Source organism: Leucoraja erinacea, chromosome 2 (genome assembly GCF_028641065.1).
Source record: "Leucoraja erinacea ecotype New England chromosome 2, Leri_hhj_1, whole genome shotgun sequence".
Taxonomy (NCBI): Eukaryota; Metazoa; Chordata; class Chondrichthyes; order Rajiformes; family Rajidae; genus Leucoraja; species Leucoraja erinaceus.
Window position 1 is genome coordinate 23,944,635 of NC_073378.1, and position 25,991 is coordinate 23,970,625.

The 25,991-nt window shown below is 47.3% G+C and overlaps 2 protein-coding genes across 6 annotated transcripts in view; both read right to left on the reverse strand.

Moving 5' to 3' along the window:
- Positions 1-8,515: 8,515 nt before the first annotated feature.
- LOC129707789 (gastrula zinc finger protein XlCGF52.1-like) lies at positions 8,516-15,135 on the reverse strand. 3 transcript variants are annotated; one of them, XM_055653111.1, is made up of 3 exons: positions 14,894-15,087; positions 13,557-14,839; positions 8,516-12,209 (listed from the first exon to the last, which is right to left on the reverse strand). In XM_055653111.1, exon 3 carries the CDS (start codon positions 12,068-12,070, stop codon positions 10,856-10,858), a length of 1,215 nt encoding a protein of 404 aa, XP_055509086.1. In that variant the 5' UTR covers positions 12,071-12,209; positions 13,557-14,839; positions 14,894-15,087; the 3' UTR covers positions 8,516-10,855. The 3 variants fall into 3 exon arrangements, with proteins under 3 accessions (XP_055509086.1, XP_055509097.1, XP_055509078.1); XM_055653122.1 differs by lacking the exons at positions 13,557-14,839; positions 14,894-15,087 and adding an exon at positions 15,117-15,135; XM_055653103.1 differs by having other exon boundaries at positions 13,557-14,993.
- Positions 15,136-18,776: 3,641 nt separating this feature from the next.
- The window catches only part of fbxl7 (F-box and leucine-rich repeat protein 7), a 59,176-nt gene continuing 51,961 nt past the window's right edge, over positions 18,777-25,991 (reverse strand). For all 3 annotated transcript variants that reach the window (XM_055653080.1, XM_055653070.1, XM_055653089.1), the window contains one exon: positions 18,777-19,809. In XM_055653080.1, the coding sequence (XP_055509055.1) occupies positions 19,073-19,809 (737 nt within the window). In that variant the 3' untranslated portion in view covers positions 18,777-19,072. The remainder of the gene's footprint in view (positions 19,810-25,991) is intronic.

The window sequence follows — 25,991 nt, forward strand, 5'->3', positions numbered from 1 at the left end:
ACATTTGCGCAAAAATGCTACCCGATAGCGCTACGATGTTTTGCCATCTTACCTACCATTCTCATGTGATGCAAGCGCACCAAGTTTTGTTCCGATCGGTGGAATATTACAAAAGTTACGAAGGTTTACAAATCGTAAGATCAGCAGATTGGTCTTCTCTCCTGTCGGTCGCCGGGATGGCACTGTCAATCATCGGGTCGAGAAGAATAAAGCCCCGGAGGCCGGGCTCAGTCCGTGACCGCGCTGAGTCCAGAAGCCGGTGAGTCCCGAAACAGGTGAGCCCCGGAGCCGGCCCGAAGCGGCCCGGAGCCTGGCCGACTGCTGCCACCTCGAGATCCTGGGTAAGTGAAGAGTGTGTGTGGGGGGATCGAGGGAGCCGGACGCGGGCCGGGCACTGGCACTCTATACTCATGACTGCATAGCTGGTCATAGTGCGAACTTCATCATCAAGTTTGCTGACAACACCACTGTTGTGGGACGTATCACTGATGGGAACGAGTCAGAGTACAGAAATGAGATTGACCGACTGACCAAATGGTGCCAGCACAATTAGCTGGCCCTCAACACCAGCAAAACCAAGGAACTGATTGTGGACTTTGGAAGGAGTACGATGGGGACCCACAGTCCAGTTTACATCAACGTGTCGATGGTGGAAAGGGTCAAGAGCTTCAAATTCCTGGGCGTGCATATCTCTGCAGATCTCTCCTGGTCCGAGAACACTGATGCAATTATAAAGAAAGCACATCAGCACCTCTACTTCCTGAGAAGATTATGGAGAGTTGGTATGTCAAAGAGGACTCTCGCGAACTTCTACAGGGGCGCAGTAGAGAGCATGCTGACCGGTTGCATCATAGCTTGGTTCGGCAACTCGAGCGCCCAGGAGCCGAAAAGACTGCATAAAGTTGTGAACACTGCCCAGTCCATTATCGGCTCTGACCTCCCTACCATCAAGGGGATCTATCGCAGTCGCTGCCACAAAAAGGCTGGCAGCATCATGAAGGACCCACACCATCCTGGCCACACACTCATCTCTCCGCTGCCTTCGAGTAGAAAGTGCAGGAGCCTGAATACTGCAACATCCAGGTTCAGGAACAACTTCTTCCCCACAGCCATCAGACTATTAAACTCAACTCAAACAAAAATCTGAACTTTAATAGCCAATTGCACTTTATCTGGTTATTTATGTGTGTATATATATATATTCAATGGTATATGGACACCTGATCTGTTCTGTATTTATGCCTACAATATCCTGTTGTGCTGAAGCAAAGCAAGAATTTCATTGTCCTATCTGGGACACATGACAATAAACTCTCTTGAATCTTGAATGCCCAAAGATTAGGATGGAGAGCTTTGAAGCGGTGGATAGATATGCACCAACACTAAGCCTTTCGGCGGCATTCTTACCATTTGTTGTGGCTATTTTAGACAACTCCTTCCTGTAGTGAAAAGGGGAGATGCTGCTGATGTTGAAAATTCCTGCATCAAGAAAACCGACTTTCACCAAGTTTCAATTGCATACAAATATGCGATTGAGAGAGGGAGAAGGCGACTATTCCACACCGACCAACATGCCCCATCTACACTAGTCCCAGAGTCGCAGACACAGGCCCTTCAGCCCAACTTGCCCACATCGGCCAACATGCCCCATCTACACTAGTCACCCAGCACGGAGACAGGCTCTACAGCCCAACTTGCCCACACCGGCCAACATGCCCCATCTACACTAGTCACAGTCACAGGCCCTTCAGCCCAACTTGCCTACACCGGCCAACATGCCCTGTAATTACCGGGCTCATATACGTATAAAGATACAACATATCTTTAGTAAACACTTACAGCATTGGATATGCAGTACATTACATGTCCGAGCTGCTACATCTACTGCCTGAAGTAGGCGAGTTCTTAAGGTTATAAAGCATGTACTAGGCAGGGCTACTACTAACAAGCACTATGATTAGCTAGCATGCTATAGTCAATCTACATCTCTTGTAGAGAATAAAATAAACTACGGAGCCTTAAACAATATACCGAAGGGATGCTAAGAATATGACAATAGACAATAGGTGCAGGAGTAGGCCATTTGGCCCCTCGAGCCAGCACTGCCATTCAATGTGATCATGGCTGATCATCCCCAATCAGTAATAATAATAATAATAATAAGTTTATTTATATAGCACATTTATAGTCAATTTTCATTGACCCCAAAGTGCTTTACATAATTTAAAAATCAGTTCCATACAAAGCATAAAGATGGGTTAACAAAATAATAAAATGCATAAACAGGACACAACATGTAACATAAACATCCACCACAGCATTCATCACTGTGGTGGAAGGCACAAAAAATTTTGGCCGTCCTCCTCCATTTCCCCCCCCCCCCGTGGACAAGACCAGAGTCCAGAGTCCAGTCCAGGATCGGTCTTTCCTCACCGGAGACCGCGGCTTCAAGATTGTGTAGGCCGCAGGCCGGCGGTTGAGATTTAAAGTCCCCGCCGCAGCCAGAAGCACCGTAGACTGCAGGGCCGGCGGTCGAAGCTCCCCTCCAGGGGTGATGGTAAATCCATGCCGGGCCCGCGGTAGAAGTTATCCGCGGGCCGGCAATGGCGGCTTCTTCTTCCCCCGGGTCCCCCACAAGGTAGACGCCGCAGCAGCTGGAACTCTGCAGACGTCTCCGGTTGCGACTTCAGGCTGCCGGCTGCCCCGGGCCAGTGAAACGGAGCACTCCCCTCCGGCGAGCCCCAGCGAGGGCTCACCCGCTCCACGCCGAGTCCACGCTGCGCCTGCCGCTGAAGCCCCGGGCACGTCTCCGGGAAAGACCTCGCCGATCCTTGATGGTAGGCCACGGGGGAGGCGACCTGGAAAAAGTCGCCTCTCCATGGAGGAGGCGACCGAAGCGGTTTACACACTTTAAAACATACTAAAAATAAAAAATAAAACTAAAAAAAAAAAAAAATTGAAAGGCTGACGCGCTGCTGCCATAGCTGCCACCAGAACAGCGCCCCCAGTACCCCGTTCCTGCCTTCTCCCCATATCCCCTGACTCCGCTACTTTTAAAGAGCCCTATCTAGCTCTCTCTTGAAAGCATCCAGAGAACCGGCCTCCACTGAGGCAGAGAATTCCACAGAATATGCTAGCAAGATTATACAAAATTCCCTTATTTAACAGGTGGCCTGCAAGCCCGTCCAGCCCTCGTGCGGTAGGAGACCGCCTCAACTTCTTTCGCGGGAGAAAAAAAATGGGGTACGGGGGTGGGGACACGACCGGCGGCCTGGCAGAAATAGCCCCGTCCACTTCCACCAGGTACGAACGTGGCTCTTTGGATGGGCCATAAATGTGCCTTTGTCGGTTTGCAGGCGAACCACTTGTCCACGTGCCAGTGGTTTAAGCGGCTTGCTGGACTTGTTGTAGAAAGGCTTTTGTGTGTTACGTTTAAATTGCAGTTGCTTCTACTGATAAAGGTGCCCTTGCTGCTGCATTTACTTATTCGAAAAGGAAGTGTTACATTTGCGGGGGTAATATTCATAAGAGAGAGAGATGCCCTGCTCGAGGGGCAACATAATAGTTGTGGCAAGAAGACATTATTCTAGAGTATGCAAGTCCAAAGCAACTACTAAAAGTATGACTGCTGCCATGTATACGCCTTCTTTATGTGCAATTACAGCTGCATTTCCTCAGAGCTAGTCTCATGCAGCTACAACAGGATCCATCAATGGCCATACAGTTAATGTACTACTTGATTCTGGCCGTTCATGAAAGTTTTATGTGAACAAGTTGTGTATCGACTAAATCTAACTATAATTCCTTCAAATAGAGAAATCTCGATGGCTCTGACAACTCTCAGTACTCAAATTATTGGATCTTGTATTGTAGACTTTATTCTGAACAAAACTAGTTATAAATCTGTATGTCTTGGTATTTTGAAAAATTTGTGTAGCGACATAATTCTAGGTCAAGATTTTCAGAAACTGCACAGATCACTTCAAATAATGTATGAAGGAACTATGCCTGATCTTGTATTGTCAAAGCCACCAGTATTGTGTGGTTTTTCTGCTGCATCTGTTGAATGTTCTTCATTGTTCACTAATTTATCCTCTAAGTGCAAGCCAATTGCTACAAAATCAAGACATTTTAGTAAAGATGATAGGAGCTTTATCAACACAGAAGTAACTAATCTTTTACGAGAAGGTATCCTAGAACCCAGCTCTCCGCCTTGGAGGGCACAAGTAGTCGTGGTTAAGGACGCCTTGGAGAGACATAGAAAGAAACACTGCATTGATTACTCTCAAACTATAAACCAGTTCACGGAGCTTGATGCATATCCATTACCTCGAACAGAAGAGATTATTAATACATTAGCTAAGTATAAGATATTCTCTACTTTTGACCTAAAAAATGCTTACTACCAAATTCCTTTGAAGGAATCGGAGAAGAAATACACTGCGTTTGAAGCAAATGGGAAATTATATCACCACTGCAGAGTTCCTTTTGGTGTAACTAACGGCGTGGCTGCTTTTCAGAGAGAGATGGACAAACTTGTTGAACAAGAAAACCTTAAAGATACTTTCCCTTATCTTGATAATATAACTATTGCAGGAAAAGACCAAGCTGAACATGACGAAGATGTAAAACGGTTTTTAGATGTTGTACATTCTAAAAATCTAACACTAAATGAGGCTAAGTCAATAACATCAGTGTCGTCAATTAATATTCTTGGTTATTGGGTTGGAAATGATATAATCAAGCCTGATCCAGTAAGACTCCGCCCACTCCAAGAGATACCTGTTCCAGCTGCATTAAACTCTCTACGAAGGGTTCTTGGGATGTTTGCATATTATGCTAAATGGATACCAAATTTTTCTGACAAAATTCAACCTTTGATTAGAGCAAAATCTTTCCCTCTTGACTCTACAGCAATTGGTGCCTTTACTTCTTTAAAGAAACAATTAGAATCTGCGACATTACACGCCATCGATGAGGATCTCCCCTTTGTTGTTGAATGTGATGCCTCTGATTTAGCAGTATCAGCAACATTAAATCAAGGAGGACGACCAGTGGCTTTCATGTCTCGTACTCTCCAAGGTAGTGAATTTCACTACCCACCCGTCGAAAAGGAAGCTACAGCGATTATTGAAGCAGTGAGAAAATTGAGTCATTTCCTTGCTCGCCAGCATTTCACTTTGATAACAGTTCAATGTTCATTAGCTTTTATGCTGGATAATCTGAAACGAACGATGATTAAAAATAGTAAAATTCATGAATGGAGGATTGAATTATCTGCATATAGTTATTCAATTGAGTACAGCCCTGGTAAGGATAATGTTGCTCCGAATACATTAAGAAGAACATTTTGTGCCTCTGTTCATTCTTCTGCACTCACTGATCTTCACAATGGGCTGTGTCATCCTGGAGTCACTCGTTTGTTACACTATGTTCGTTCCAAAAACTTACCTTTCTCTACAGAAGATGTGAAGATGACGTGTGCTTCATGTAGAATATGTGATGAATTAAAACCAAGGTTCTTCCGTCCTGAAGAAGGAAGATTGATCAAAGCTACTCAACCTATGGAACGTTTGAGTTGACTTCAAAGGGCCTTTACCATCCTCCTCTCGAAATGTTTATATACTTACCTTAGTTGATGAATATTCGAGATTTCCATTTGCCTTTCCTTGTCCAAATATGTCAGCTGCTATGGTTATCAAATGTTTAGATCAACTGTTTTCATTCTGTGGATTTCCAAGTTACATACATTCTGATAGGGGCATCTCATTCATGTCAAAAGATTTAAAAGATTATCTTTCTAATAGAGGAATTGCAACAAGTAAAACAACACCATAATTGTGGATAATGAAGAGGATTTCCAAAGTCTACAGAGTGATTTAAGCCATTTGGAAGAATGGGCTGAAAGATGGCAGATGGAGTTTAATGCTGATAAATGTGAGCTGCTACACCTTGGCAGGACAAATCAAAATAGGACGTACATGGTAAATGGTAGGGAATTGAAGAATACAGTTGAACAGAGGGATCTGGGAATAACCGTGCATAGTTCCTTGAAGGTGGAATCTAATATAGATAGGGTGGTAAAGAAAGCTTTTGGTATGCTAGCCTTTATAAATCAGAGCATTGAGTATAGAAGCTGGGATGTAATGTTAAAATTGTACAAGGCATTGGTGAGACCAAATCTGGAATATGGTGTACAATTTTGGTCGCCCAATTATAGGAAGGATGTCAACAAAATAGAGAGAGTACAGAAGAGATTTACTAGAATGTTGCCTGGGTTTAAACAACTAAGTTACAGAGAAAGGTTGAATAAGTTAGGTCTTTATTCTCTGGAGCGCAGAAGGTTAAGGGGGGACTTGATAGAGGTCTTTAAAATGATGAGAGGGATAGACAGAGTTGATGTGGATCAGCTTTTCCCTTTGAGAATAGGGAAGATTCAAACAAGAGGACATGACTTCAGAATTAAGGGATAGAAGTTTAGGGGTAACATGAGGGGGAACTTCTTTACTCAGAGAGTGGTAGCGGTGTGGAATGAGCTTCCAGTGGAAGTGGTGGAGGCAGGTTCATTGGTAGCATTTAAAAATAAATTGGATAGGCATGTGAATGAGAAGGGAATGGAGGTTTATGGTATGAGTGCAGGCAGGTGGGACTAAGGGAACAAAGTTGTTCGGCACGCACTTGTAGGGCCGAGATGGCCTGTTTCCGTGCTGTAATTGTTATATGGTTATATCATCCTATTGGAAATGGTCAGGTTGAGAGGTATAACGGAATCTGACGTCAGTCAACTGTCTCACTTTGTGACCTTGCACCATGTCCGTCTTCTCCATCAGCTCCGTCACTCCTTGATAACACTAATCGAGAACTTCCTCCAACACTCCCATCATCCCCCTATGGAAACTTCTATAAGTAATTCTAATATTGTAAATCTAAATAACAATATGAGTGAAGTTGATGACCAAGCAATGTATGCACCACCAGCTATTGAAACACCATTATCTCCTGAAGCTCCAGTGCTGCAAAAGTCATCAAGACATGCTAAACCTCCTGACCATCTCAACTTATAAATAGGAGGGGAGAATGAAGTGGGCGCATGTGCGGGGCTTTTCCAGAGTGTGCGTATGTTCGGGGTATTTTCGGGCGGGAATAAAGCTTAAATAAAGTTAAGTAAATTACGAGTGGTGTAAAGTTTCATTTGCCTCACAACACCGGCCAACATGCCCCATCTACACTAGTCCCAGGGTCACGGAAACAGGCCCTTCAGCCCAACTTGCCCACACCGGCCAACATGCCCCATCACTGGCCAACATGTCGCATTGTCGCATTTATCTGTCTATCCATCCATCCATCTATCTATCCTGCCCTTCTAAACTCCTGAGTGTACAAGCCCAGCTGCTCCATTCTCTCAGCATCAAATGACAGTCCCGCCATCCCGGGAATTAACATTGTAAACCTACGCTGCACTCCCTCAATAGCAAGAATGTCCTTCCTCAAATTAGGGGACCAAAACTGCACACAATACTCCAGATGTGGTCTCACTAGGGCTCTGTACAACTGCAGAAGGACCTCTTTGCTGCTATACTCAACTCCTCTTGTTATGAAGGCCAACATGCCATTCGCTTTCTTCACTGTCTGCTGTACCTGCATGCTTACTTTCATAGACTGATGAACGAGGACCCCCATATCCCGTTGTACTTCCCCTTTTCCCAACTTGACGCCATTTAGTGATCTGCCTTCCTGTTTTTGCTACCAAAGTGGATTACCTCACATTTATCCACATTAAACTTCATCTGCCATGCATCTGCCCACTCCCCCAACCTGTCCAAGTCACCCTGCATTCTCATAGCATCTTCCTCACAGTTCACACTGCCACCCAGCTTTGTGTCATCTGCAAATTTGCTAATGTTACTTTGAATCCCTTCATCCAAATCATTGATGTATATTGTAAATAGCTGCGGTCCCAGCACCGAGCCTTGCGGTACCACACTAGTCACTGCCTGCCATTCTGAAAAGGACCAGTTAATCCCTACTCTTTGTTTCCTGTCTGCCAACCATTTCTCTATCCATGTCCGCACTCTACCCCCAATACCATGTGCCCTAATGTTGCCCACTAATCTCCTATGTGGGACCTTATCAAATGCTTTCTGAAAGTCCAGGTACACTACATCCACTGGCTCTCCCTTGTCCATTTTCCTAGTTACATCTTCAAAAAGTTCCAGAAGATTAGTCAAGCATGATTTCCCCTTCGTAAATCCATGCTGACTCGGACCGATCTGGTTATTGCTATCAAAATGTTCTGTTATTTCATCTCTTAGAATTGACTCCAGCATCTTCCCCACCACCAATATCAGAGAGGGAGAGAAATAGGGGGAGAGAGGGAGAGGGAGAGACTCAGAGCGGGACAGAGAGGGAGAGACAGAGATGCAGAAGAAACAGTGTGGAGTTTCTTTAAAAAAACATTAACTTATAATTAAACAAACAGGTTCACTTCTTAATAAACAGACAACTCACAAAGCGGTTTGTTATCCAATTCAAAACTTTACTAATTTTCGGCCGATGGAAGTAGCAAGGATAACCCCAGCCAAGTGAGCAACACAGACACTTGGCTGTCTGCTGTCCACTTCCCTGAACACAGAATTACATGGTATTTTACTGTTCATTTGTCACCTAAGCACATTAAAAAGACATTAGTCATCGTCAGAAGTACAGTGAATACACATTACAACAGGATGCGTCTGAGTTTGTCTCTTGTCAATCATCAGTCGCATCAAAGGCATCTTGTCATGTGGTACAAGGCAGTTGCATATCAAAGGCATCGGACATTGGTACAAGGCACTTACATGTCAAAGGCATCGGACATTGTCTCAATACCCCTTACTGGGATTAATCTGGGTTTCCTCTCTCATCAATTGGTAGTCGCATTTCAGAGTCATCGGTCATTGTCTCAATACACAGCAATCTGAGTCATGTCTGGACTTGCCTTTCTGTATCAATCTACTGGAGTAGCAAAGCAAGAATTTCATTGTCCTATCTGGGACACATGCCAATAAATTATCTTGAATCTTGAGTAAAGCCTGCTTTGAGTAAATATAAATTGTAAGCTGGCCCAGGAATCCATTTAATATATTCTTATATTTTTAACATTATTCAGCCTTATCATTCCCTCCTTTTTTTAATCAATTTTGATAACAATTACAGTCCTTGCCGAGTACATAAGAAAGACCATAAGCATTACAACAGACAAATTAATAGTACAATTAGTAATACAATCAATGCATAGTGGACAATAATTCCTCAAGTTCTTCCAAACATATTACATGGCCACCAACCTCCCCTGGAGCTATAATCATGGAATTCAGCTCCTACCTTCCTTATTTTAGCCACTTCCATTCTGATATGGGCAGCCAAGTTGGTAATGTTGGAGGAAGCATCGGGAATAAGAGTACAACATACCCGACCAATTATTGCGCATCCCTTTTTCTGCTATGATAAAATCTAAGGCCATTCTGTTTTGTAATACTACAGTTCTCATAGCTACCATCTCAGCTGTTACCCCTTATACCTCCTCCTGTGTTGCACTCAAGGAGACAGCAATGGCATTAGCAAATGTCTCTATAGTGGAGGCCATTTTAATTAGTTCCCGTGACATTATTATACTACCATAGGACGGGAAGAGGATCATAAAAAATTGCTCAGCCTTCGTTTAGGCTTCGCTTGGAACTCCCCGTGCACTGGTGTAACTGGTTCATGCTTCTCATGTGTGGCACCACTTATGCAGCACACCAACACCCTGTCACACACGTAATGTCTCCCAAAAATACACCAGTGCCTTGGTTGTGGCAAAAACAGGTAGTATTAACTGGCCTGTGCGGATCTCTTACTATCTGTAGTCGGGGTATATCTGCTGTGCTTGTCATGTTTGATTCCAATCTTGTTTAAAGGGAGGTGTGTGCAATTCTATATTTAAGAGGGAGTTAGATGTGGCCCTTGTGGCTAAAGGGATCAGGGGGTATGGAGAGAAGGCAGGTACAGGATACTGAGTTGGATGATCTGCCATGATCATATCGAATGGCGGTGCAGGCCAGTAGGTAGCTTCCCCACACACTCCAGGGGGTAGGTGGGCGCAGCAGCTTGTCCTGTTTAGCAGGCAGTGCACAAAGCGAATGGCATGTTGGCCTTTATAATAAGAGTAGTCGAGTATAGGAGCAAAGAGGTCCTTCTGCAGTTGTACAGAGCCCTAGTGAGACCACACCTGGAGTATTGTGTGCAGTTTTGGTCCCCTAATTTGAGGAAGGACATTCTTGCTATTGAGTGAGTGCAGCGTGGGTTTACAAGGTTAAATCCCAGGGTGGCGGGACTGTCATATGCTGAGAGAATGGAGCAGCTGGGATTGTACACTCTGGAATTTAGAAGGATGATAGGGCATCTCATTGAAACATAAGATTGTTAAGGGTTTGGACACGCTAGAAGCAGGAAACATGTTCCCGATGTTGGGGGAGTCATAGAACCAGGGGTCACAGTTTAAGAATAAGGAGTAAGCCATTTAGACAGAGACGAGGAAACACTTTTTCCTCACAGAGAGTGTTGAGTCTGTGGAATTCTCTGCCTCAGAGGGCGGTGGAGGCTGGTTCTCTGGATGCTTTCAAGAGAGCGCTGGATAGGGCTCTTAAAGATAGTGGAGTCAGGGGATATGGGGAGAAAGCAGGAACGGGGTACTGATTGGGGATGATCAGCCATGATCACATTGAATGGCTGTGCTGGCTCAAAGGGCCAAATGGCCTACTCCTGCACCTATAGTCTATTGTCCATTGACTCTTGCCGCTGTGGGTACACCGGTGCTGCCACAGCCTTGTCACACTCAGCACACACTAAGGGTCTCTCTCCGGTGTGTATCCGCTGGTTCCCCCACAGCCTCCGTGCGCTCTTGAAATGCTTCCCGCAGTGGGAGCAGCCGATCACCAGCATGGGTCCGCCTGTGCTGCCGCAACTCCCGCAAGCTGTCGAACGCCTCCCCGCAGTACGGGCAGTCGTAAGGCTGGCCACTGGTGTGCACGCGTTGGTGAGACAGGGCGTGGGAGGCCGTGGCAAAGTGCTCTCCACACACCGGACTGGGGACAGGACGGTCGCCGGCATGCATCTGCTGGTGGGACCGCAGCTTGGCGGATTGGGTGAAGCCCTTGCCGCACTGGGCGCAGATGAAGGGCCGCTCCCCGGTGTGGGTGAGCTGGTGGGACAGCAGGCTGGTGGGACGGGTGAAGCTCTTGCCACACTGGGCGCAAGTGTAGGGCCGTTCCCCGGTGTGCAGGCGTCTGTGTATTTCCAGGTCCTTGGATGTCTTGAAGCCTTTGCTGCAGTCGCTGCAGGTGAAGGGCCGCTCACTGCTGTGCACCTGCCGGTGATCCAGTAGCTCCGACAAACAGGCAAAGCCCTTGCTGCAGTCAGAGCAGCAAAACGGCCTCTTGTCGGTGTGGGTGCGCTGATGGGACCGCAGGTGATGGGACTGGGTGAAGCTCTTGCCGCACTGGGCGCAGGTGTAGGGGCGCTCGCCGGTGTGGGTGCGCTGGTGCTCCAGCAGGTCGTTGGAGCGGGTGAAGCCCTTGCCGCAGTCGCTGCAGGGGAAAGGCCGCTCCCCGGTGTGCACGAACCTGTGCACCTTCAGGCCCATGGACGACTTGAAGCATTTTCCGCACTCGGAGCAGGTGAAGGGCCGCTCTTCGCTGTGCACCCGCCCGTGCTGCAGCAGCCCCGGCAACTGGGCAAAGCTCTTGCTGCAGGTGGAGCAGCCATAGGGCTTCTCACCCGTGTGCAAACGCCGGTGGGCCTTCAGGACATGCGCCGTTTTGAAGCTCTTCCCGCACTCCAAGCAGTCGAAGGGCCGCTCTCCCGTGTGCAACAGTCGGTGGTCCATCAGTTCCTTCGTCGACTTGAAGCGCTTGCTGCAGTCGAAGCATTCGAAGGGGCGTTCTCCCGTGTGAACCCGCCGGTGGACTTCTAGCTGGCTCGGGCTAGGACAGGCCTTGCCACACAAGTCACAATCATAACGCTTCTTGAGGCCCGTCATGTGGTCCTCCATCAAAGCTCTGCCCCTCGAAGCTCAGCCCGCACACCGAGCAGATGGGGGGGGGGGGGGGGGTGGGCTCACCGGCACCCTGGCCACCCTCAATGGCCACTCACGTCCCCGTCTCTCCGTCCACAGCAACGGCTCCTAAACGCTGCAGGAGGGGAACACAATGTCATGTCCGGGCGCCCTCTGGTACTCCGACTGTAGAGCCCTCCACTACGGCCCTGTATAACTGCAGTAGGACCTCCTTGCTCCTAAACTCAACTCCTCTCGCTTTGAAGGCCAACATGCCATTTGCTTTCTTCACTGCCTGCTCTACCTGCATGCTTACTTTCAGTGCTGTAGTGCTCTAATTTTGCCCACTAATCTCCTATGTGGGACCTTATCAAAGGCTTTCTGAAAGTCCAGGTACACTACATCCACTGGCTCCCCCTTGTCCATTTTCCTAGTTACATCCTCAAAAAATTCCAGAAGATTAATCAAGCATAATTTCCCCTTCGTAAATCCATCCTGTTGCTGCTATCCAAATGTGCTGCTATTTCATCTTTTATAATTGACTCCAGCATCTTCCCCATCACCGATGTCAGGCTAACTGGTCTATAATTCCCTGTTTTCTATTTCCCTCCTTTCTTAAAAAGTGGGATAACATTAGCTACCCTCCAATCCACAAGAACTGATCATGAATCTTGGGAAATGATCACCAATGCATCCACGTTTTCTAGAGCCACTTCCTTAAGTACCCTGGGATGTAGACCATCCGGCCCTGGGGATTTATCAGCCTTCAGTCCCATCAGTCTACCCAACACCATTTCCTGCCTAATATCAAATATCAAGTATCCTTTATTGTTATTCAAACTTTTCAGTCTGAACGAAATTTCATGCCTTGCAGTCATAACATAGAATAAAATAACAAAACACATCTTGTCCAATTCACGTCTCATATCCTCAAAGTTACCTTTCTTTAAGTTCAGAACCCTTGTTTCTGAATTAATTATGTAACTCTCCATCCTAATGAAGAACTCAAACCATATTATGGTCACTCCTGCCCAAGGAGCCACGCACAACAAGACTGTTAACTAATCCTCATTACTCAATACCCAGTCTAGAATAGCCTGCTCTCTTGTTGGTTCCTCTACATGTTGGTTTAGAAAACTATCCCGCATACATTCCAAGAAATCCTCTTCCACAGCACCCCTGCCAATTTGATTCACCCAATCTATGAAGAATCTATGTAGATTGAAGTCACCCATTATAACTTTGGAAGGAGTAGGAGAGGGACCCACAGCCCCATTTATATCAACGGGTCGATGGTTGAAAGGGTCAAGAACTTCAAATTCCTGGGCATGCACATCTCTGAAAACCTTTCCTGGTCTGAGAATAACGCAATTATCAAAAAAGCTCATAAGTGCCTCTACTTTCTGAGGAGATTACGGAGAGTCGGTTTGTCAAGGAAGACTCTCTCTAACTTCTACAGGTGCACAGTCGAGAGCATACTGACCGGTTGCATCGTGGCTTGGTTCGGCAATTTGAGCGCCTTGGAGAGGAAAAGACTACAAAAAGTAGTAAACACTGCCCAGTCCATCATCGGCTCTGACCTTCCTTCCATCGAGGGGATTTATCGCAGTCACTGCCTCAAAAAGGCTGGCAGTATCATCAAAGACCCACACCATCCTGGCAACACACTCATCTCCCTGCTACCTTCAGGAAGAAGGTACAGGAGCCTGAAGACTGCAACAACCAGGTTCAGGAATAGCTACTTCCCCACAGCCATCAGGCTATTAAACCTGGCTCGGACAAAACTCTGATTATTAATAACCACTTTCTGTTATTTGCACCTTACCAGTTTATTTATTCATGAGTGTATATATTTATATCATGGTATATGGACACATTTATCTGTTTTGTAGTAAATGCCTTCTATTTTCTGTATGCTTAAGCAAAGCAAGAATTTCATTGTCCTATACAGGGACACATGACAATAAACTCACTTGAACTCTAACCAGCAACGCTACCCCACCTCCTTTTCCTTTCTGTCTATCCCTCCTGAATATTGAATATCCCTGGATGTTCAGCTCTCAACCTTGGTCACCCTGGAGCCATGTCTCCGTGATCCCAACTATATCATATTCATTAATAACTATCTGCACATTCAACTCATCCACCTTATTACGAATGCTCCTTGCATTGAGACATAAAGCCTTCAGGCTTGTTTTTACTAGACTCTTACCCCTTATTGTCAGTTTATTATATTTTTCTTTTTTCTTCCCTACATGTTGGGTCTGAGTGCTTCCCTTCTCTGCCTCCTGCCTCACATACTGTCTACTAGCTTTCTCCATTTGAGTCCCTCCCCCCCAACCGTTCTAGTTTAAAGTATTCCCAGTAGCCTTTGCAAATCTCTCTGCCAGGATATTGGTCCCCCTCGGGTTCAAGTGCAAACAGCCTTTTTGTACAGGCCACACCTTCCCCAAAAGAGGTCCCTTGAATCCCTGCCCTCTGCACCAGTCCTTCAGCCACGCATTTATCCTCCACCTCGCTCCATTCCTACTCTCACTGTCGCGTGGCACAGGTAGTAATCCTGAGATTGTTACCTTCGCGGTCCTTAACTCTCCTCCTAACTCCCTAAATTACTCCTCTCACCTTTCACATTGATTCCTATTTCACTTGGCCTTACTCTCCTATCCCTTCCTCAGCTTTCTGCCCCGTTAATTCTGGTGTTTTATATTAACTTTCCCTGTACTCTCTTTCCCTTTTAACACCATCCTTGTATCCTTGCACCGCGGCCTCCCGCCGCCAGGGGACGCTGCAGCCAGAGGTCCAGATAAGCTGCACCGCTACCTCCCGCCGCCAGGGGGCGCTACACTCGGAGGACCATAGGGCGCCCAGACTTCCTTCCCTGCCTCACTCACTCTCTTTCTCTCTCTCCCCGCCCGCACGTCTCGGTCTCGGTCTCGGGCTCGTCGGGCCGCCGCCGCCCCGGGATCGCCCTGGGGAAGGGAGGAGGGAGCGGGGAAAGGACGCGGGGCCGAGCGGCAGCGGCGGCGGCGGCGACTGTTCGCACCTGAGCTCCCGCTGCTCCTCCCGTCGGCCACGGCCAAAGATTCTAGAGGATCTTTGGCCACGGCTGCCCCGCCTCACGTGAGCAGATGACGTCACCGACCCGCCTCACGTGATCAGACCCACGGCCCCGCCCACCGCCGCTGATCACCGCGTCCTATAGGTCGAGCCATAGCAACGCCCCTTGGACAGACAGCGCCGTCCACCAATCGGAGCCGCCCATCGTCACGGCTCCTACACCACGTGCGGGGGGGGGGGGGGGGGGGGGAGGGCAAACATCACAGCAACTGCAGATACTGCAAACCTGAGATAAAACCTCAAGGGGGAGCCAGACCAAAGATACTAGACCTGGACAGGTTGAGTGAGTGGGCAGATGCAGTATAATATAGATAAATGTGAGGTTATCCACTTCGGTGGCAAAAACAAGGGGGCAGATTATTATCTCAATGGGGTTAGGTTAGGTAAGGGGGAGGTGCAGCGAGACCTGGGTGTTCTTGTACACCGGTCACTGAAAGTCAGAGTGCAGGTACAGCAGGCAGTGAAGAAAGCTAATGGAATGTTGGCCTTCATAACAAGATGATTTCAGTATAGGAGTAAAGAGGTTCTTCTGCAGTTGTATAGGGCTCTGGTGACACCACATCTGGAGTATTGCGTAGTTTTGTTCTCCTAATTTGAGGAAGGACATCCTTGTGATTGAGGCAGTGCAGCGTAGGTTCACGAGATTGATCTCTTGGATGGCGGGACTGTCTTATGAGGAAAGATTGAAAAGACTAGGCTTGTATTCACTAGAGTTTAGAAAGATGAGAGGGGATCTTATAAGAAACATAAAATTATAAAAGGACTGGACAAGCTAGATGCAGGAAAAATGTTCAAAATGTTGGGCGATTTCAGAACCAGGGGCCACAGTCTTAGAATAAAGGGGAGGCCATTTAAGATTGAGGTGAGAAAAAACTTCTTCACCCAGAGAGTTGTGAATTTGTGGAATTTCCTGCCACAGAGGGCAGTGGAGGCCAAAAAACTGGATGGATTTAAGAGAGAGTTAGATAGAGCTCTAGGGGCTAGTGGAGTCAAGAGATATGGGGAGAAGGCAGGCACGGGTTATTGATTGGGGTCGATCAGCCATGATCACAATGAATGGCGGTCCTGTTTGAAGGGCCGAATGGCCTCCTCCTGCACCTATTTTCTATGTTTCTAAGAAGACGACTTCCAGATGGCATCGTGGTGAAAGGACACAGGGCATCTCTGCAAAACAAGTATTACGATGCCAGGCCCCTGGGTCATCCCGGAATCACCCACAGGGGTCATCCCGGGGTCATCCACAGGGGTCATCTCGGATTCATCCACAGGGGTCATCCCAGGGCCATCCTCAGGGGTCATCCACAGAAATCATCCCGGGGTCATCCTCAGCGATAATCCATAGGGGTCATCCACAGGGGTCATCCTCAGGGGTCATCCTGGTGTGAAGGCAACCGTTCTGAGGGCAAAGAGCATGTTCTTTTGGCCTGGAATGTCCGACTTTGTGCATGGGAAAGTTGAGTCCTGTGCGGTGTGCAACAGCCTAGCACCGCACCAACCCAAACAGTCCCTTCTCTCACACCCCACACCTGACTTGCCGTGGTCTACAGTTGCAACTGACATTTTCGAGTGGAATGGCAATCAGTACCTGGTCCTGGTCGACTCGTACTCCGGATGGTTTGAGATCGACCTACTCCGCAGTCCCACCTCAACCATGGTTGTTGAAAAGCTGACACGACACTTTTCTGTCCACGGGTCTCCCTTTCATCTTCTCTCGGACAATGGCAGCCAATTCACCAGTCAGCATTTCAAGAATTTCGCTAAACGTTGGGATTTCCGCCACATCACCAGCAGCCCCGAATACCCGCAGTCCAATGGTTTGGCTGAACGTGCGGTGAGAAGTGGCAAACAAGTGATGGAACGGTCCCATCGTGCCGGTTCCGATGTCTATCTCGACTTGCCTAATTTACGGAACATTTCCCGTGATCCGATTCTGGGTTCCACTGCCCAACGCCTTATGTCAAGGCAGACTTGCACTACGCTACCTTTAGTGAAACAGATATTGCAACCATAAATTCGTGCCCCGCCTGTGATCCAGGCAAAACTCCAACAGCGAGGCGATACCCAGAAATAATACTACAAGTCAAGCACACCGCTGCCTCCATTGACCAAGGGACAGTTTGTCCGCTTGCAAACGCCAAAAGGCTACGACCGGCTGGGCATCATTCAAGGCACTGTTCCTGCACCACTCTCTTACCTGGTCAGTGTTGATGATGCCACCTGCAGACGGACCCGACAACGCCTTCGCCCGGTCAAAGAGCCAATGCCGCCTCAACATTCTCCTGACCATACAGCTGTGTCTCCTCCACGGTCCAATGGTCCCACAACTGCCTTGCTGACCCAGGCCCAGATGCTTTACCTGCTGCTTCACCTCCCCGGCCGTTGCCGAGGTCTCCATCCTCACCCTCAACACCGGTCAGACCTGCGGTATCACTTCCTTCTCCTATTCAATCTCCGGTGAAGGGAGGAAACGGTGGGTACCGTAAGCACGCAGGTCGCGTCTGCAGGCCAAATCCAAAGTACATGAACAGTATTAAGTAAAGTGCACACCCCTCATATTGGTATTTACTATATACTCCACCATATGTTTATTTAATGATGATTTGCTGCTTTAAGAGGAAGGATGTAGATCAACCATATTAATCTCTTGTCAATATAACCTTCACCACATATATTATGCATGATACACACTCCACCATGTAATCCAGTCTGGGATTTGAGTAGGAATGCAGACACAGATAACAGCCTGCTTGTCCCTTAGCTCAGTAGTCTGTAAGATGATGCAACGAGTGTCACAGTATGTATCGTTCTCTCAGCATGGGTTTTAATAAAGGCTTTGGGGTTCACCTAATACTTTGTAATGGCTTGATTACAAAACACGGGGGTAGAGAGGGAGGGGGGGGGAAGGGGGGGGAGAGGAAGCGGGGGAGGGGGGTAGAGAGGGACATGGTAGAGAGGGACGGGGTAGAGAGAGGGGGAGGAGGGGAGGGAGTAGAGAGTGAGGAGAGGGAGGAGGGGTAGAGAGGGAGGGGGGGTAGAGAGGGAAACAGGTGAAGGTTGCAATCTCCCACCCCTGTCCCATTGTGTTGTCATATGTAAATGAGATCCATTGTGATTGGGTGTCTGTGAGATGGCACTGTGACATCATCCATGGAAAGTGCTGCAAGCGTCTCCCACTGAAAAGCTGTTAATTTTTTTTAATAAACAATTAAAACTTGAAAATCTTTGAAAATATAGGTTATAATGTAACAGGAAGATGTTTATCCCGTTGAGGGAAAAATGTGAGTAGAATGTGTGAAAATGGGAAGGCTGTGGCCAAGCGTTGTAAGAAAATAAGAATGAACCAGATCGTGCCCAGATGACACATACACCCACACACGCATACACACGAGAAGAGTTTTAGTAATATATAGATATATGATTTGGACAAATATATGGATAAGAAGTGTTTAGAGGGTTATGAACCAAATAGAACTAGCCCAGTGTGCTAGCCCGTGGCATTAGGGTTTCGGATGAGTGGCTTCAGGCTATTACCATGACAACTCGATGACTCAATACTCTAATTATTTAAGAAAACTCAAGTCGAACGGTATTCAGATGATTGCCTTTATAGATTCCACAGAGGAATGTAAGAACAAATGAAAAAGTTGTTTAATTTTTCCAGCAGTTTGTATTTATGTCTCTGGATAATGATTTCTATAGTGGTTTGACAGGTAAAAATGTACAAATGCATACTATAAAAAAACATTGTATTTCATTTCCATGACTTTGTCATAATATAATTATTATTGTACAGTGCAGAAATGAAGTAAATATTGGATTTGGAAAATAAGAGCAAATAAACTGTCAGGCGTTTGGAGGGCTGGTCTGGTGCTGTGAGGTCAGTCAGAAGAAGGCTGGGTTGGTGTGCTCTATAATACACCGCTTGCAATGGCGTTTCACAAACTGCAGGGCCTCCACAGAGATATCACAATCCTGCACGTTCAAAGCCTGTAGCTCAAAGCAGTTTGCTGCGACGATCTTCAACCCGCGGCCAGTGATGCTCTCGCACGATCTGAGACTTAGCCTCTTGAGGTTGTAGCAGTTCAATGCCAGAACCTCCATGCCAGCATCAGAAACCAGCAGGCACTTGCCAATGTCCAGGGACTTGAGTTTTGTGCAGTTCTTGGCCAGGTACTCAATGCCGTGGTCAGTCAGCCCATCGCAACCTCGTGCATTCAGGTAGCGCAGTTTGCTGCAGTACTTGGCTATGTAGCGGACTCCAACATCCGTGATCCGCACGCAGTGAGCAATGCTGAGATACTTCAGATGTGCTTCCAGCTTTGCCACCTCTCTCATACCAAAGTCAGTCACCGCCCGGCAGTCACTGACACTCAGCTCTTTGATTGTGGTGCAATAAAGCATGAGGAAGTGCAGGCCCTCGTCGGTGACACGGATACACCTGCGCAAGTACAGGTGTGTCAGCTGCGTGCAGTGGGCTGCTATCGTGTGCAGCCCCTGGTCCTCCAGGAGAAAGCAGTCGGTCATGTTCAGGTAACGGATGGAGGTTTGCTTCCCGTGAAGTGGGGAGAGTTTCACACAAGCCTCCTTCGTCAGACTGATGCAGGTTATCTTGGAGCAACCTAGACAACAAAGGATCATGTTACTCAACCCTGAGCTGACCAGTCTAGACAACAAGGAAAGTAGACAAAAATGCTGGAGAAACTCAGCGGGTGAGGCAGCATCTATGGAGCGAAGGAAATAGGCAACGTTTTGGGTCGAAACCCTTCTTCTAGACAGCAAGGATCATGTTACTCAACCCTTATCTGACGTACTAGCTGACTAATCTAGACAACAAGAATCATTGTTATCTGACATACTAGCTGACCAATAGCCAAGGACACTGAGGAGAGGGAGGCTCTTTAGTTCACCTTGCCCCTGCCTGCGAGTGATCCATTTTCCTTCATCCTACTGCTGTTTCTTTACTATTTTATTGTCCTTTTATCTACGATTTATCCACATCAGTGGATGATGTGGATGAGAACGTACAGGGCAAGATTAGCAAGTTTGCTGATGGTATAAAAGTGGGCGGTTTTGCAGATAGTGAAGATGGTCCTTTATTGTCACGTGTACAGAGGTACAGTGAAAGTTGATTTACCATACAGTCATACCAAAAAAAGCAAGACAGTGAAGATGGTTGTGAACGATTGCAGCAGGATCTGGATCGATAGGCCAGGTGGGTGGAGGAATGGTTGATGGAATTTAATACAAAGTGTGAGGTGTTGCATTTTGGAAAGTCTAACATGGATAGGACCTACATAGTAAACGGTCGGCCTCTGGGTAGTGTTTGTAGAGCAGAGGGATCAAGGAATACATGCGCATGGTTCCTCGAAGGTCAAGTCACAGGTAGATAAGGTAATAAGGCAGAGTATTGAGTATAGAAATTGGGAGGTCATGTTGCAGCTGTATAAGACGTTGGTGAGGTTGCAGAGTATCGGGTTCAGTTTAGTTCAGTTCAGCCAGGGGTGCTGGGGAGATGGCTGCCCTGCCGGCAGTCTGTATGTTTTTTCTTTATTTTTGTTATTTTTTAGTGCGTTAAAAGTTTTTGTATTAATGTTCTTCGGTTTGTTTTATGTAGGGGGAGGGGTCGGGGGAAACATTTTTTCAAGTTCTCACCTTCCCGGGGATGTGATCAATTTTCGGATGACATTCTCCGGGCTCTGCGGCCTACCATCGATGGAGCTGGAGGCCTCCTCGCACTGGTGTGAGCCCCACCGCAGGGCGGGGACTTAACATCGGAGCTAATCCCTTGCCTGGGATCGTGACCACCGCGACCACCAGTGGAATCACCACCAAGGGCTCGCAGCCGGGAGAGGCTAGTCGGGAAGCTCCAACATCGTGGAAGGTTCGAACAGCCCCGACGCGAGGTTCGATCGCCTGGCGAGTGGGTGCTGATATTCCTCCCGGATGCGGGAGGTGATCACCTCGACGCAGAGGGTCCGAACGAGGGCTCGAGGCCCACGACCGAGGAAGAACAAAAGGAAGGACTTGAACTTTATTTCGCCTTCCATCACAGTGAGGGATGTGTAGGAGTCACTGTGGTGGATGTTCATGTTAAAATGTGTTTTTGAGTGATCTGTTGCTTTTAATTGTATGACTGACCTGGCCAATGAAATTCCTCGTATGTTGCAAAAGTGTGATTCTTTGATTCTGATAGTGATACAGTGTTGAAGCAAGGCCTTCAGCCCAACTTGCCCACTCCGACCAACATGTCCCAGCTACACTAGCTCCACCTGCCAGCATTTAGTCCATATCCCTCCAAACCTGTCCTATCCATGTACCTGTCTAACTGCTTCTTAAATGTTGGGATAGTCTCAGCCTCAACTACCTCCTCTGGCAGCTTGTTCCATACACCCCCCCACCCTTTGAAAGAGTTACCCCTCAGATTCTTATTAATTTTTTCCCCTTTATCTTGAACCTATGTCCTCTGGTCCTCGATTCCCCTACTCTGGGCAAGAGACTGTGCGTCTACCCGATCTATTCCTCTCATGATTTTGTACACCTCTATAAGGTCACCCCTCATCCTCCTGCGCTCCATGGAATAGAGACCCAGCCTACTCAACCTCTCCCTTTAGCTCCTCACACCCTCTAGTCCTGGCAACATCCTCGTAAATATTTTCTGCGCCTGTTCCAGCTTGACTTAGCGCGTGACGTTGCCCGGGCCAAAACCCCTCAGCTGCCCCGCCGGCTGGGCTTTGTGTGCAGTCCAGCATCCGGGACAACTCATCATTCACCCAGCCACGGCCGAGTCGGTCAACAAATTGCCGTGTGGAATTGGTCCCGTATTTTGACCTTTTGTCCCTTATTTGGGAGTGGGAAAGTTGGCGACCCTTGGGGTATGTGGAAATAATTTCCGCGGGACAGGAGCAGGCAGAAACAATGGGTCTGCCAGGGTAGTTGCGTTGTGTAGGAAAGAACTGCAGATGCTGGTTTAAATCGAAAGTGGACACAACATTCTGGAGTAACTCAGCGGGACAGGCAGCATCTCTGGAGGGAAGGAATGGGTGACGTTTTGGGTCGAGACCCTGGAGTTGTGTTTATGGATTTTGGGGAGAAAGTAAAACCGGGCTGTGCGGGGCTGGGAAATGCTAAGGTTGGAGGCTGTGGAAGGCAGACAGCCAGAAGCAATAAGATCTGAATCGGTCAGTGAGATTATGGGCTGGTGCTGGCCTGTGGGATCATGGTCCAAGGATTAGTAGGAGGCGGTGTCTGAGAGTTGTCGCCAGGCCCAAGTGTGGTTGAGGTCAGCACGCCAGACTACCACGGCACCTCCCTTGTCGGCGAGTTTAATTATCCCAGGGTTGCTGCAGAATGAGCAGAGGGAGGGCTGTACATTCGGAGGGGGTGAAGTTGGAGTAGGTAAGGGGAGTGGAAAAGTTGAGATGGTTGATGTCACGCTGGAAGTTAGAAATAAAAAGGTCTACAGAGGGTGGAAGGCCGTTTGAGGGAGTCCATCTCCACAGATGCTGCCTGACCTGCAGAGTTACTCCAGCACTCTGTGAAACGTCATCTATCCATGTTCTCCACAGATGCTGCCTGACCCGCTGAGTTACTCCAGCACTCTGTGAAACGTCACCTATCCATATTCTCCAGAGATGCTGCCTGACCCGCTGAGTTACTCCAGCACTCTGTTCGTCACCTATCCATATTCTCCAGAGATGCTGCCTGACCCGCTGAGTTACTCCAGCACTCTGTTCTTTTTTTGTAAACCAGCATTTACATTTCCTTGTTCCAAAAAGTGGAAATGCCTGACAACTGAGGCAAATGGTTGATGAATATTTACTGGATTGATAAATGGGATTTGTTTGTGGGTGGTGAATCTATGGGATTCTTTGCCACAGAAGGCTGTGGAGGCCAAGTCAGTGGATATTTTTATGGCAGAGATAGATAAGATTCTTGATTAGTGCAGGTGTCAGGGGTTATGGGGAGAAGGCAGGGGAATGGGGTTAGGAGGCAAAGACAGATCAGCCATGATTGAATGGCAGAGTAGATTTGATGCTCCTATGAATTATGAATGTATTTGAATTTACAGATTCACAAATAGCCTCTTCCCCTCTATAAACAGACTAGTGAACGTTCCTCGCATACAATGTGAGGTCCAATCCACCAACCTGTCTCACCGCTGACATTGGACCTTTTCTCTGGAACTATAATACTGCAATGCTGTGACACAACAAGAGGATTTCAGTATAGGAGTAAAGAGGTTCTTCTGCGGTTGTATAGGGCTCTGGTAAGACCACATCTGGAGTATTGCATACAGTTTTGGTCACCTAATTTGAGGACGAACATCCTTGTGATTGAGGCAGTGCAGCGTAGGTTCACGAGATTGATCCCTGGGATGGCGGGACAGTCATATGAGGAAAGATTGAAAAGACTATTCACTGGAGTTTAGAAGGATGAGGGGGAACTTATAGAAACATATAAAATTAAAAAAAGGACTGGACAAGCAAGATGCAGGAAAAAATGTCCCAATGTTCGGCGAGTCCAGAACCAGGGGCCACAGTCTTAGAATAAAGGGGAGGCCATTTAAGACTGAGGTGAGAAAAAACTTTTTCACCCAGAGAGTTGTGAATTTGTGGAATTCCCTGCCACAGAGGGCAGTGAGGTCAAATCACTGGATGGATTTAAGAGAGAGTTAGATAGAGCTCTGGGGGCTAGTGGAGTCAAGGGATATGGGGAGAAGGCAGGCACGGGTTATTGATAGGGGACGATCAGCCAAGATCACAATGAATGAAGGTGCTGGCTCGAAGGGTCGAATGGCCTCCTCCTGCACCTATTTTCTATGTTTCTGTGACACTATATTCTGCAGTCTAGTATGTTTGTCCACAACCTGTTTTCCCTGGCTGTGTATAGCATGACAGTCAAAGCTTTCCTTCTGAACCTTATAGCCAGCAGGGCAGTACTCTGCATAACGCCAACATGGACAATTTTACATTTTTATTAAGCCAATTATAAACCACTAGGGTCTCTTCTGGGGTAGGGGTGACCTGTACAAAAGGGACGGGTTACACCTTAACTGGAGGGGGGCCGACATTCTGGCAGGCAGGTTTGCTAGAGCTACACGTGTGGGTTTAAACTAAATAGTGGGGGGAGAGGGATTGACAAATTGGGAGTATAAAGATGGAGTTGAAGGGGAAGTGGCTACAGGAAAAATTACAAAAGATTCCCGAATTGATGGGAAGGAAAGCTCGAGAATGGCCAACAGAGTAAGGTCAGGGCCAATTGCGAGGGGGGAAGTGAATACGGAGGTCAAAGTGCTGTATATGAATGCGCAAAGTATAAGGAGTAAAGTGGACGAGCTTGAGGCTCAGTTAGAAACTGGCAAGTATGATGTTGTGGGAATTACTGAGACATGGCTGCAAGAGGGCCAGGGGTGGGAACTGAATATTCAAGGATATACCTCCTATCGGAAAGACAGACAGGTCTCACCAACAGGGGGTGGGGTTGCACTGTTGATGAGGAATGAAATTCAGTCCCTTGCAAGGGGTGACATTGAAACAGGAGATGTGGAGTCAGTATGGATATAACTAAGGAATTGTAAGGGTAAAAATACCCCAATGGGACTAATCTACAGGCCCCCAAACAGTAGCCTGGACATAGGGCGCAAGTTGAATCAGGAGTTAAAATTGACATGTAGCAAAAGTAATGCTGTGGTTGTTATGGGAGATTTCAACATGCAGGTAGACTGGGATAATCAGGTTGGTACTGGACCCCAAGAAAGGGACTTTGTAGAGTGCCTTCGTGATGGATTCCTTGAATAGCTTGTATTGGAGCCTACCAGGGAGAAGGCAATTCTGGATTTAGTGTTATGTAGTGAACCGGATTTGATAAAGGACCTCGAGGTTAATGAGCCATTAGGAGGCAGTGACCATAACATGGTCAGGTTTAATCTACAATTGGAGAGGGAGAAGAGTAGATCGGAGGTGTCAGTGTTACAGTTGAATAAAGGGGACTATGGGGCCATGAGGGAGGAGCTGGCCAAAGTTGACTGGAAAGATACACTAGCAGGGATGACAGTGGAACAACAATGGCAGGTGTTTCTAGGAATAATACAGAAGGTGCAGGATCAGTTCATTCCTAGGAGGAAGAAAGATTCCAAGGGGAGTAAGGGGCGACCGTGGCTAACAAGGGACATCAGGGACAGTATAAAAATTAAAGAGAAGAAGTACAACGTAGCAAAGATGAGTGGGAAGCAAGAGGATTGGGTAATGTTTAAAGAACAACAGAAGATAACCAAAAAGACAATACGGGTAGAAAAGATGAGGTACGAAGGTAAGCTAGCCAAGAATAGAAACATAGAAATTAGGTGCAGGAGTAGGCCATTCGGCCCTTCGAGCCTGCACCGCCATTCAATATGATCATGGCTGATCATCCAACTCAGTATCCCATACCTGCCTTCTCTCCATACCCCCTGATCCCCTTAGCCACAAGGGCCACATCTAACTCCCTCTTAAATATAGCCAATGAACTGGCCTCAACTACCCTCTGTGGCAGAGAGTTCCAGAGATTCACCACTCTCTGTGTGAAAAAAAGTATGAATAAAGCAGGATAGTAAAAGCTTCTTCAGGTATGTGAAGAGGAAAAAATTAGTTAAGACCAAAGTTGGACCCTTGAAGACCGAAAAAAGGTGAATTTATTATGGGGAACAAAGAAATGGCAGATGGGGAACAGGTACTTTGGATCTGTGTTCACTAAGGAGGACAAAACAATCTTCCTGATATAGTAGTGGCCAGAGGATCTGGGGTGACAGAGGAACTGAAGGAAA

Excerpts from the sequence above, each read along its gene's own strand:
- LOC129707789 (XM_055653122.1), bottom strand. The coding sequence starts at position 12,070 with ATGGAGGACCACATGACGGGCCTCAAGAAGCGTTATGATTGTGACTTG.